Genomic DNA, 12,006 nt, shown 5'->3' with positions numbered 1-12,006 from the left:
GTTGTGAGCAGGGTTTTAAGTGGGCCGGGTCTCACCGGTGCTGAGCACCGGCAGTTTTTTAAAGGGGGCCTCGAAACGGGTCTCTATCGGGCTCTGTTTTGTGCCCTGGCACAGGCGGTCCGTTTTTTCTCGGACTGCAGTGACAGCAGACCCACCGATGTTTGCTGCTCACACTGCTCACTTCTCATTAGAGGAGAAGTGACGGCATGACGTCATGCCAGTTGAGGCTTGTAGGGGAAAGGGAAGTCCTTTAAAGAGAGTCATTTTCGCTCTGGATTTCCCTTCTCTTTTTGAAACTCAGGAACAGCAACATTGTCCTGGTGTCACCAGGGCTTTAAATGGAAGCTTTTTCAATATTCTACACAAGCCATAGTTGCTGCTTATTTATTTTATGTAACTAACAACCATTGACAAAGCCAATAGTCCTGACTTGTGTAGGTATGATGTTACTTGTTGTATCATATATACGGATGCAATGACGGAAACATCAAAATACAAGTCGGGCGGCACACTGTGCTCAGCACAGATTTTTAGCTTATATGTTTTTAAGCCACACCCTTAATTACATTGGCCACGCCCCTTCGAGAGACCCCCCCCCCCCCCCCCCAGTTTTTTCATCCCACTTAAAGCCCTGGCTGTGAGAATGCTGGTTCTATCAGTCTTTGTACCTCAGGGAAATCTGCCCCTTATCATGGAGCACTAGGATCTGTAGCTCAGAGGAATGATCTTCTGCTTTTGGTGTTACGGGCCCCTCTGCGGAAAGGGTTCAAGGCCCCACTTTCAGGGCTTTGAGTGGGATGAAAAAACTGAGGGGTCTCTCAAAGGGGCGTGGCCAATGTAAATAAGGGCGAGGCTTAAAAACACATAGGCTAAAAATCTGTGCTTAGCATAGTGTGTCGCTCGACTTGTGTTTTGCTGTTTCTGACATTTCATTCAGATATATGATACAAGAAACATCATATCTACAACAAGTCAGGACTATTGGCTTTGTCAATGGTTAGTTGCATAAGATAAAGAAGCAGAAACAATGGCTAGTATATAATATTGAAAAAGCTTCCACTTACAGTCCTGGTGACACCACAACAATGTTCCTGCTCTCAAGTTTTAAAAAGAGAAGGGAAATCCAGAGAGAAAATGACTCTCTTGAAAGGATTTCCCTTCCCCCACAACGCTCACCTGGCGTGACGTCATGCCATAACTTCTCAACCAGTGAAAAATGAGCAGTGTGACCATGCGCACATCGATGTGCCTGCTGTCACTGCAGTCCGGAAAAAAACGGACCGCCTGTCCCAGGGCACAAAACAGAGCCCGACAGACCCGTTTCGAGGCCTCCTTTAAAAAACTGCCGGTGCTCAGACCTGGTGAGACCCGACCCACTTAAAGCCCTGCCTGCATTAGTGGTAAGGTGTTGTAGAGTCGCCTTTACAGTTAGCACCAGAAACTGCTCACCCTGAATGGATGTCTCTCTTCAGCTCATTGGCGTTTAGTTGTATTGCTACAGCATGCATGCTGCGAGGCCTGGGGAGTTCCTGCTTGGTCGCAGCGGCATGCTGAGCGAGATTTTGGCATCTCCCGGGCTGCTGTGCACCTGTGGAGGACGCCTTGGTAGGAATTAGTCGTTGCTTCACTTCAGCGCTTTCTTCCTGGCGTGTGCTGGAGTGGGTGTCCCCATGGGCGGCTTTGCACCTGCGTAGGTCACTATTGCATGCACAATACTTGGTACGTGTGGAGCTGTCAGCACTATTTTGGTACTCATGATGTACTTGCAGAAATGCAAGTGGCCAGGAGTTTGGCTCAATAGTGCAGGTGCTTCTCTGTGGATCAGCGTCATCTTCAGGTCTGGGGTTCAAGTCCTGCAAGGGGATTGAGGCACACTTGTTAATGTTGACATGATTAGCGTTTTTATATTTGGCGTATTGATTGGGGTTCATGCATATCCTTTCGCCTCTGATTGATTCTGGCCCATCTTTCCAGAAATCTTATGCAGGTCGTTTGTGATGGTTTTGTCGGGGCCCAGGCTTCCCTAACATTTCATGTGCATTCATTCATTTCTGTGAATTTCTATTTCTTCTTACTTGCATGTTCAGTCAGAGTTTGGTATACATTTTGTACCTCGGGTTTTAATCCATTCATTTCATTTTGCTGTTTGACATGTGTACTGGTGCAGGGGAATAATGCTGTGTCTGTGACTTTTCTCCAGTTTGTTGCAGCAGCAGCTTTGACATGCTGGTCAGGTCTGGAGGATATTGGCAGGAGACACCTTTTTCCATAGGTTCTGTGTTGGGTTTTAGAGTCGTTTGGAACCTAGTGTTTGTGGTCTTACACTCCCACTCTGTGGTTTACGTGGTTGAAGATTGGTGCCTACCTGCGATGTGGCTAACTTGTAACTTTGACCCTTCACCTTGTTTATGGACTCCATTTGTGCCCTGCTATTTCTGCTGTTTTCCGTTTGCTACAGGTGTACTCTGTTTATGGGCCTTCTAAGGCTTAGACTGAATTTAAGCACATTCGGACGGTGTTGGATCTCTGACACATCAACAAATAGGTGGTGTCTATGCCTTTCAAGATGCTGTCCTTCCTGCAGCTCATTCTGCTGGTGTTGCCAGGAGACTTTGGTGATGATCGGTCTTCAGGATGCATGTCTCCATATTCCTTTTTATAAATAATAAATCCGTATTTGTAAAGCGCGAACTACTCACCCTTGCGGGTCTCAAGGCGCTGGGGGCCGTCGTGGAAATTCAGTGCGTTATTGCCCAGAGTCCCATGGTGCTGGGCTGAGCTGCCCCCGGAGCCGCGGATTGAACCGTGAACCCTGTGCTCCGAAGTCAGCTGCCCTGGCCGCTGCACCACACCTCTCCACCATCCCTGTCATCTGCGGTTTCTGCAGTTGGTGATGTCGCCCAATAGTATCACTTGAGGGACTATTTCTTTGGGGAAATGTTTTCCTGTTGGTGTCTGTGTTGACTGTGAAGCCGCATAGTTCATGCTTTCCCGAGTCAGAGGTGGAGAGTGAATCCCTGCTGGATGTGTCAGTAGAAGCTGGTGGTGTCTCGGCGGGTGTGTCTCTTTCCCTGCCTGCTGTTGAAGTCCAGGGAATGATTGTGGCTGTAGTCGCTATGGCCTTGTCTGCCACGCATTAGGCGTCAGTCCAGTTGGATGATGATCTGGATTCTGTTTCTTCAGCTGATTATGTCCCTGTGGGACATGTGGTGCCTGATGGGAAGTTAATTTCCAGGGATGATCTGGCGGACTAACTATCTCATATCAAAGACATTCTGGGCATGGCACCACTTCTGGGGGTCTCTTGTGGCAATTTGCTAAGGCTGCGGTGCTTGCTTTGCCACTGCACCCATTGACCGCGGAGGTGATAGTTTGTTCTTAGGAAGTGTCTGAGCGTAGCAAGGTTCCCCGCTTTCTTCAAAAGTCCTCTGCATTGGCAGATGGGGATATGCTGTTGCCACATTCCGTTAGGTTAATTCTATTTTGGCTCCGCTTCTTGGCAGGTCCTCCTTAAATCCTGGTGATTGTATGACTTCAGATCATGTGGATCGCCAGGTTGATGGTGGACTGAAACCGCCAGTCACGGCATCTTACCTGGTACTCAGGAGTGCCTCATATGGGGCCTTGCCTGCTTGATCCTCAGTGAAGGATCTTGGGGCTTTGGCAGAGGCCAGGTAACAGGGGTCAAGTGTGTCGGTTGCCCTGGTACTTGTGGTACAACAGGCCGAGTTCCTGGCTGTTGTGTCGGTGGATGTCCTAAAGGCCGCGTCTGTGGCCTCCTCCTCTCTGATCATGGCCCGATGACCCTCTCTGGTTGCAGGACTTGGAGGCGGTGCTGGCTGTTAAGTCTTCTTTTCTTATTCTGCCGTTTGTGGGTGGCAGACTATGCCCTGTCGTGCCCTTGGCTGGGGGCCTAATGTTTACCTTCCCTCCGTTTCCTAGATCCAGTAGTTGCTGTTTTGGGTACGTTGGGTAGGGGCTCTGGTTGGTCGGTTAGCTCCAGCATGGCTTGTGCTATCTGTATCCTATACTGGTGGAGTTGGAGGTGGGACTGGGGGCTCCCTTTGGTCCCATCTCCCTGCAGTTTCCATGTCTCTTGGTTCAGTCATTTGCGCACCTAAGGCTGTCAGCTTGGGCATCGCAAGGGGAGGTTTGAGGTTTCTGGGTCTCTCCGCTTCTGTGTCTTCTTTTGTACAGATGTCCTGACAGTTGTCAACTATGTCTTCTGCTCAACAATAGATGACTTTCAGGCCTGGGGGGCTAGCCGTGTCTGGTTCCTCCTTCCGTTTCTACTTCCTCAGATTTGGAGTTTCTTTAGGAGGCTTTTCTGTTGGGTAACTTCGTAACTTCGGCCTGGCACCTTGGGGCACTGGGCTCTCTGTCTTGTTGGTCTCCTTTCTTTTGGGTGTCCATGAACAGGATTGTGCTGTGGTTGGGTCCAGGATTTGTGCCCGAAGGCACACCTTCATTTCTTTGGCGGGAGGTGTTCTCCCTGTGTTCTTTCCTGACCCTCAGTCTCCTGAGGAGGTGGCTTTTCATTTGCTTGGTGTGTGGAGGGCGATATTACTCTGCCTGGATTGGGTGAAGACATTCGGGTTCTCCTCCTCTTTGTAACTTTTGGTACCGTCTGGGAGGGGGGTACGCCTTCAATTCCGGCTTTCAGCTGGTGGGTCAAATCTGTGTATTGGCTGGCTTATTCGCAGTTTGGTCTATATTCTCCTCTGGGTTTCCACTGGAGGTCTGCTTGGTGCATGTCTGCTTTCTTGGCTGTGGTGCAGGGTGCTTCTTTGCAGGGCATCTATTGGGCTGCCGCTTGGGCAGTTCCTTCTACCTGTGTGTCTCATTCTCGGGTGGTCCAGGGCAGTGGCGGCCGACACGGATCGGGGGGGATGTAAAAAAGCATCCTAGCCGCGTCTCTGCTCCGTAGTCCCTTGCTCCGGCCAGAACAGGAAGCACACCCAGGCTCCCATAAGCTAACGACAATACTGCAATACCTCATTGTGATTGGTCTGAGCACCTTGGTTTGATGCTCAGACAGACAGCGGGTGCCTGGGCATGTTCTCCACCCATGCTGCAATACAGCCTGGGTGGAGAACATGCAAAGTGCGCATGAATGTTTGGCCAGCCTGAGATGGCCAGCCAAACATTCATGCGAACATACAGAGTGTGCCCACCACTCCTCCCTCTGCTCTGAGAGCATAGCAGCCCACTCCGGCCCACAAAGCTGCTGCAGCAGGACAAAATAAAATGATAATAGCATCAAGTTATAATTTTATTTTTCCTTTATTTCCCTGCTGCAAAGAAGTGGGGCTACTCTCCTGCGCCTTAGCAAAGGAACCACTACTGGTCCAGGGGTTCAGTTGGGTTGCACAATGCTGGTTTTCATGTTGTACACAGTTTTTTGCCTATAGTTTAAAGCGTGTGCTTGCATTTTCTATACAGTTGTCCTGGCCTGCTTTTTGGCTTGGGTACATCTCAATTGGTGAGCCATCACAGCGAGAGGGATGAAGGGGTAATGCTGCAATTCCTTACCGGTAATAGCATTACTCTGAGTCCTTCTCTCGCTGTAATGACTCAGGCCCTCGCAGCATTCTAATTGGCTGGCCAAAACTGAACATTTACTCCAGGTGCTAATTAATTGTTACTGTACTCTGATCAGGATGTTAACAGTCCTAATGCCTTTTAAAGAGGGTGTTAAACTGTGTTAATTGGTCGACTCATAACTCTGCATTAGAGGCAAGGGCATCTGCCCCCACCTGTCAGCATGCTAGCAATAGTATCACACTAGACAGGTAAAGTAACACATCCCCTATCTGGCCACTTCATGTCCCAGCACTGAATCTCAAATGTTGTGTGCCATTTGAATATTGAAACAACAATATTGATAGGGCACGATATCGAGGACAGAATATTGAAAATAAAATATCGACAGGTAAGTCTAGATTTTCTACACCTAGCTTCACATTTATGAATCAGTAAGGTACATATATCTTCAAGGTACATAGTTGCAGAGTTATAATTAGTAAATCTATACTTTCCTATAAGCACTTACCTTTCAATATTTTGTCCTTGTATATTCTGTCCTCAATATTCTTGTACCATGATATTGTAGGTTTCGAAATTCAATAGTACAACCCTCAAATGCAGATCAACAACAGTCAACTAATCTCAGCGTCCACACAGGATACTAATACAGCAGCCAAAGTGAGGGGTGAAAAGCCCTCTTCACAAGTTAAATGCCGGAGCTGCCAGCAAGAGCCTATGATGGAGATGGTCCCAATCATGGTTTCCATCATGGCCTCCATCATTGCCTGAGGCACAAGGACTTTAATGCCATTGCAGCATTGCATACCCGATAAAGACTGGGGTGGACTCTAATAAGGCCATAGTGGGTCGGGATCCAAAAGCACCCTCACTTGTGACAACGGCGTGTGAATACTGCAGTTTGTGGAGTATTCACACTCCAGGCAACCGGTTCAAACAAAGTTGCTTTCAGATACCAATTAAGTTGGAGGAGCCACATTGCTTGAAGATGTATGCGGTACAGAGGTGGAGAGCGATTGTTTCTGCTTACTTGAACAAATAAACCTTTGAGATCAGGATTGCGTGCTAATGGACGCTCGAGCTGTTTAGGAGCATTTTGCCCATATGGAAAGATGACTGAAGATATTCATGTAGGAACATATAAATTGCAGCCGAAGAACCACACATTAAAGACACATATCTGGGTTAAAAATTGGATTTCCTGACATATATTTTTCCTATACAACTGCCCTGAAGACGATCTCATAAAATTTGGTTGTTCAGGTGAGCGATCGAAACACGTAGGCAGAGTGGTGTAGTACTTTTATGCCAATGGTCACATATGAACCCGGATAAACCACAAAACTCCCACAGATGTTCAATCAATCAATCAAACATTTGTAGAGTGCACTACATACCTGTGAGGGTCTCAAGGTGCTGGGAGGAGGGGGGGGCACTACTGATCGAACAGCCAGGTCTTGAGTAGCCTCCTGAAGGTCAGCAGGTCTTGGGTCTGTCGTAGGCTCAGTGGGAGGGTGTTCCAGGTCTTGGCAGCGAGGTGGGAGAAGGATCTCCCGCCGGTGGTTGTTCTTCGGATGCGGGGACTGTGGCGAGTGCGAGGTCGGTCGAGCGAAGCTGGCAGTTGGGGATGTAGAAGGAAAGTCGTCTGTTGAGGTAGGCTGGGCCGGTCTTGTGGAGTGCCTTGTGTGCGTGGATGAGGAGCTTGAAGGATATCCTCTTGTTGATGGGCAGCCAGTGCAGGTTTCTTAGGCGGGGTGTGATGTGGCCGTGGCGTGGTACGTCGAGGATCAGTCGTGCTGAGGCGTTTTGGATGCGTTGCAGTCGTTTGATGGGATTGGTCGGGGCTCCCACGTAGAGGGCGTTTCCGTAGTGAGTCTGCTGCTGACCAGGGCCTGGGTGACAGTTCTTCTTGTATCTGTCGGGATCCACCTGTAGATCTTGCGGAGCATGCGGAGGGTGTTGAAGCAGGAGGAGGAGACGGCTTTGACTTGCTTGGTCATGGAGAGCGTTGAGTCGAGGATGATTCCCAGGTTGTGTGCGTGGTCGGTGGGTCGTTTTAATGCCGCCCCCTACAGGGAACAATCAGGTGTTGCGGTTGAAATATTTTTAAGAGATGTGCATAAAACACCTCTTTCTGTTGTTTGCAGTTTATGTATCTATCTATGTATATAATTTCTTCTGGATGCTGTATGTGAAATGTCTTTGAGATTTTTGTCAAGTGAAATCTTGTTAAATATCATTTTTGCTCATGTCAATGTTTGGTGATTTTGCCTAAAGTGCTTACTTAATGTTTCCATTTGAAGTAATACATATCAACGAGTTAATTCAAGGTTTCAAGTTGCATCAGAATAAATAACATTTAATATATGGAAAGGGAGGGTGCTGTTATGTAGTTTAGTTTTATAGTAGCTTTTCAGGCACTCCATTGTCTTTCAAATTAAACAGCGGGAAGCAGAAAGAGAAACTTCGGAATGCTGGGTCAGAACGCTCTCTTTCACTCTTGTGTTCAGTGAAGCTCCCTACAGTCCAATGTCCTAATATGTTTACTGATACCGCCTCTTTGGTACATCAGTTGCCTTTGGGCACCAAAAAGTATGATATTCTAATCAGCTCCACAGAAACGGGACCACGGAAAACTGGTACCCGAAGACGACAGTGTGCATAATGTACAGGTAGACATTTAGGGTAAGCTGAATCCATTTGTTCAGTCCATGGAGGAGAAGGGCGCCATGTTGGACTGAGTGGGTCTACCAAGCAGGCCTGATTTTACAAGGTATTGTGCTGCAATAAATATCGACAGCGTCACCTAACAAGCAATATGACGACAGATTATCCTTTTTTCTTTTAATCCCGATCGAGCCTCAAACAAAGTAAGAAAACCTAACAAGCATTTGCAATGCAATCTGCCTCGCCTTTGGTACCTTATATGTATTTAGTTATGCAGCACATTAGCCTGGGTGCTGAAACATCTACTGTTCTTTAACATGGAGGGAAAGTAAGCACCAAACTGAGTGACACGCCAGGTATGGGAACACATGGAGAGAAATATTGTCTTTCATTGAGAATTGGGATAGTTCAAAGCTCTGTTTTTAATTTAAAATCAGGGCCTTCGGTGGTCACATCACTGAAAATACAAGATTTGAAAAAAATATTATTGTCTACGGGTGCTGGTGGAAGACAATTTCTATGGACTGGAATCTAGAGAATGCTAAAGTGATTCTGGTATTTTATTGACCTCTGCTGGTCGTTTTCTATCAAGAAAGTTAAATAGAGGCAGTTGCACAAGCAGAAAGCAATTCTGGTATTTTACTGACCTCTGCTGGTCGTTTTCTATCAAAACATTTAAATAGAGGCAGTTGAACAGAAAAAAGTCCCTAAGCGGAGGCAGACAAGTCCTAGGGCTGATCTCCAGAGCCCACAAAGTGCATACACGTATAAATATATACTATACGAATGCTCGACCTAAAAATTGTCTTAGAAAAGTAGCACAGCAATACATGAAACACTCCATGGCAGGCTAACTTAGCACTTGAAACACCCCATTCCCCACAGCCCCGGGCTAATTAGCACAGCACGTGAAACATCCCTTTGCAGGTTGACTTAGTAAATAATTGATACATCTACCAGTTGATCCAGCACAATATTTGAAACATCCTATCAGGTTGACAGAAATGGAGGTGTGCACTGAAAGCCCTGGTGCGATTGGCGAGGTGTCCCTAAGGCAGGCAACAGCTGCACGGGGCTCTCCGAATGGCTGTGTGCTATACACATGCAAAAAACATTGCACACCGCCCAGAGCCGCACCAGACATGGCCAGACCGGTCTGCAGGTAGCTGGTGGTGTCCCTCAGAGCCAGTGCCTATGAAAGACCGGAAAGAGGGCTGGCCACATGTGGCATGCAATTGTAAGGGGGCATTCTCACCAGAGACCTCCTTTCATTTACCTGGCATGGTTAAGTTGCCATGCCTGCGATTTAGTTGTTTATGGGTTCCGTCTGTTGCATCACATGCCATATGTTGGCAGTTTGACATTGCTGCGAAAGCAGGGTGGGGGTGGAAGATGAAGAAGTCTTTTAGAGGGTGAGAATAAGAAGCGCTTCCACACAGTCATGCAGATGGACTCAGCAGGCCTCAAGTGGATGAGGTGCTTGATCTGCACTATATAGACTTCATCCCTGCCTGCTTCATGCCTTTCCAGGAGCTGTGGGGTTTTTGGCAGGTGGGAGAGACCTCGAGGATGCCTTTACCTGAGCAATGCAGGAGGGAAGTACTAAATAGATTGTAGTACTCCTCACCCATGGGCTGGCCTCTATGCACATCTATGTCCAAGATACTAGATTGTCTTCTCACACACAACTTTAATGGGACCAAGACCTTCCTTATGAACTATTTGTCTAGTCCTTGCAATGCCAAAAGTGTGATTTTGGCAATGGCTGTGTGGGTGAATGCTGGCCTGGTGGCAGGGTTGGCTGATCAGCCTTCGGCGTCAGCTTTCAGCCTCTGACAACAGTTTGCCCACAGGGTGTCTGCTGATTGGAAGCTTGGTAGTGGCCAAGATTGGTCACGGATGCCGCTCTCTGGATGGATGGTACGTTTATGTTGTGACCGGCATTCTTTTTTGTGGTAATTCTTTTTTATCATGGAATGTTTTATCTCAAGAGTCACTAAGTGTATCAGCATTCTATGTGGCTTTACCAATTCGCATGATATAATTCATAATGCTTGTTGAATGTAAATAAGTAGGGTTAGATCTTTTATGCTTCAAATGTTGTGTTTTCGCTCAATTCTTTGATGACCAGATGTCTGAGCTATTTAGTGGTAGACTTGCAGGTACCTTTGCGGCTCCCTATTGGCTGCATCCATGATGAGCATTATACTCCTGTCGTTTAGTGTTCTCTCTTTGGCCATTAGAGACATTTGTCTTACTCAGGTGCCACCACACTTCCTTTTTTTTCTGCTCCTGCAGGGTGGCATCCTACTTCATGGCCAAGGGTTGGCAACGGCTCTATGACCCGAGCCGCGAGGACTACAAGCTGAAGTGGTGCGAAGTTAAGACCCCTGCCACTTACCGCGCCTTCAGAGAAGGTAAGCCCGCCTCTTCTCTTTGCTCTGTTTTGCTGTTTTTACCTGGAAGTCCAAAGTCAATGTTATTGTTTTTTAAATGCAATGTATAGCACACAGCTTGCAAACTGGAGACATGAGATTGGAGTGTTATCTTCCCTGTGATTTCTTAATACTGTAGTGTTCTTGTCTCCTCAGGCCAGCCGCGGCACGTCCAGGTAAGAGCGGTGGGGCCGTAGGGGGGGGGGGGGGGGGGGTATTTTGGACAGACTGTGACGAGGGAGAATTAAATAGATAATTAATTTTCCCTCGTCATCTTCCGTCAAAATACCCCACACACGACCCCACTGCCACACCGCTCTTACCTGCAAGGGCGCAGCTGCCTCTTGCCAAACAGGGAGCTTAAGTTCTGCCCTTTTTCCAGCGTCCTTAAAGATCACATAGCCTTCCTAGTCTCACTGGGCTGTTCGGAAATCATGTGGACCCCCAAAAGTTCCTACCACTCAAAGAACAAGGCTGGGGCATATGTGACTAACTCTTCACCAGTCCTTAAAGACTGAGTTAGCCGCTTGTCGACCCCTGACCTGCGTCACATGGAAAGCTAAATCCTCGTTAGCATGTTTGCTCCCGGCTTATGCATAATTCTTAGGAACCCTCATTTGGAGGCATCGACCACTAATTTCAATTCAATTTTATGTCAAGGAAGATACGTATATTGTCCTTAGGGGCGCCCTGTGGCTGCTTCAAGCATTGCAAGGAACAGGAGAGGAACAGAGAAGAGACAAAAGAGAGGAAAGATTGAAAGAAGAAAGCATAAGTCATGTCATGTGGTCTTAGAGGGATTCTGTTCTCACTGCTGGAGAACAGAAGAGGGATTGAGGGAGCATGAGATGGTTCAAGGGGGCAGTTAAGAGGCAGTGTGTGCTGTTCAAAAAAATATATTAAAATGTGTTGGTCTGCAGGTTAAACCATTAGTTTGGAAGCAGCTATTTGAAAAGTACAAATGTGGGTAAAAAGTACATAGAAAGTGCATAAGGTTGCTTCAGAACTAGGGTAAGAAGGTGTGTTGGCAGTGTCTTGAAAAAGTGTCTTCTGCCCCAGCGCGTGGACCAGAGGTGACTGTGGCTGAGCAGTTTGCTGCATTTTCAAGCCATCTTTCACCTAGACCACTGCCTTGGCTGGTTACCTGTGCCATTGCCACCTCTTCCTATCACATAATAGCAATAAAATAGTTTCCAAATTAAAAAAAGGCCACTCCCTTCTGGAATATTCATCCAGTCCAATGATTTCAATTGAATGTTCCTATTTGGCCATCATTGCAACATCAGAAAACTGTCAGTACAACTGTGAAAAGTTAAGAGACCTGATTATATCAGTGCAGCCTTGACTTTGAGGCAGTGAA

At 47.3% G+C, this 12,006-nt stretch overlaps 1 protein-coding gene across 1 annotated transcript in view; it reads left to right on the top strand.

Moving 5' to 3' along the window:
- The window catches only part of TTLL10 (tubulin tyrosine ligase like 10), a 448,425-nt gene that overhangs the window by 330,850 nt on the left and 105,569 nt on the right, over nt 1-12,006 (top strand). Inside the window, exon 7 of the mRNA XM_085609638.1 lies at nt 10,510-10,628. Within this exon, the coding sequence (XP_085465764.1) occupies nt 10,510-10,628 (119 nt within the window). The remainder of the gene's footprint in view (nt 1-10,509; nt 10,629-12,006) is intronic.

Source organism: Triturus cristatus, chromosome 1_2, assembly GCF_964204655.1.
Source record: "Triturus cristatus chromosome 1_2, aTriCri1.1, whole genome shotgun sequence".
In the NCBI taxonomy this organism is placed as follows: Eukaryota; Metazoa; Chordata; class Amphibia; order Caudata; family Salamandridae; genus Triturus; species Triturus cristatus.
Note: the sequence above shows the minus strand (reverse complement) of the source record. Positions and strands in the feature narration are given on the sequence as shown.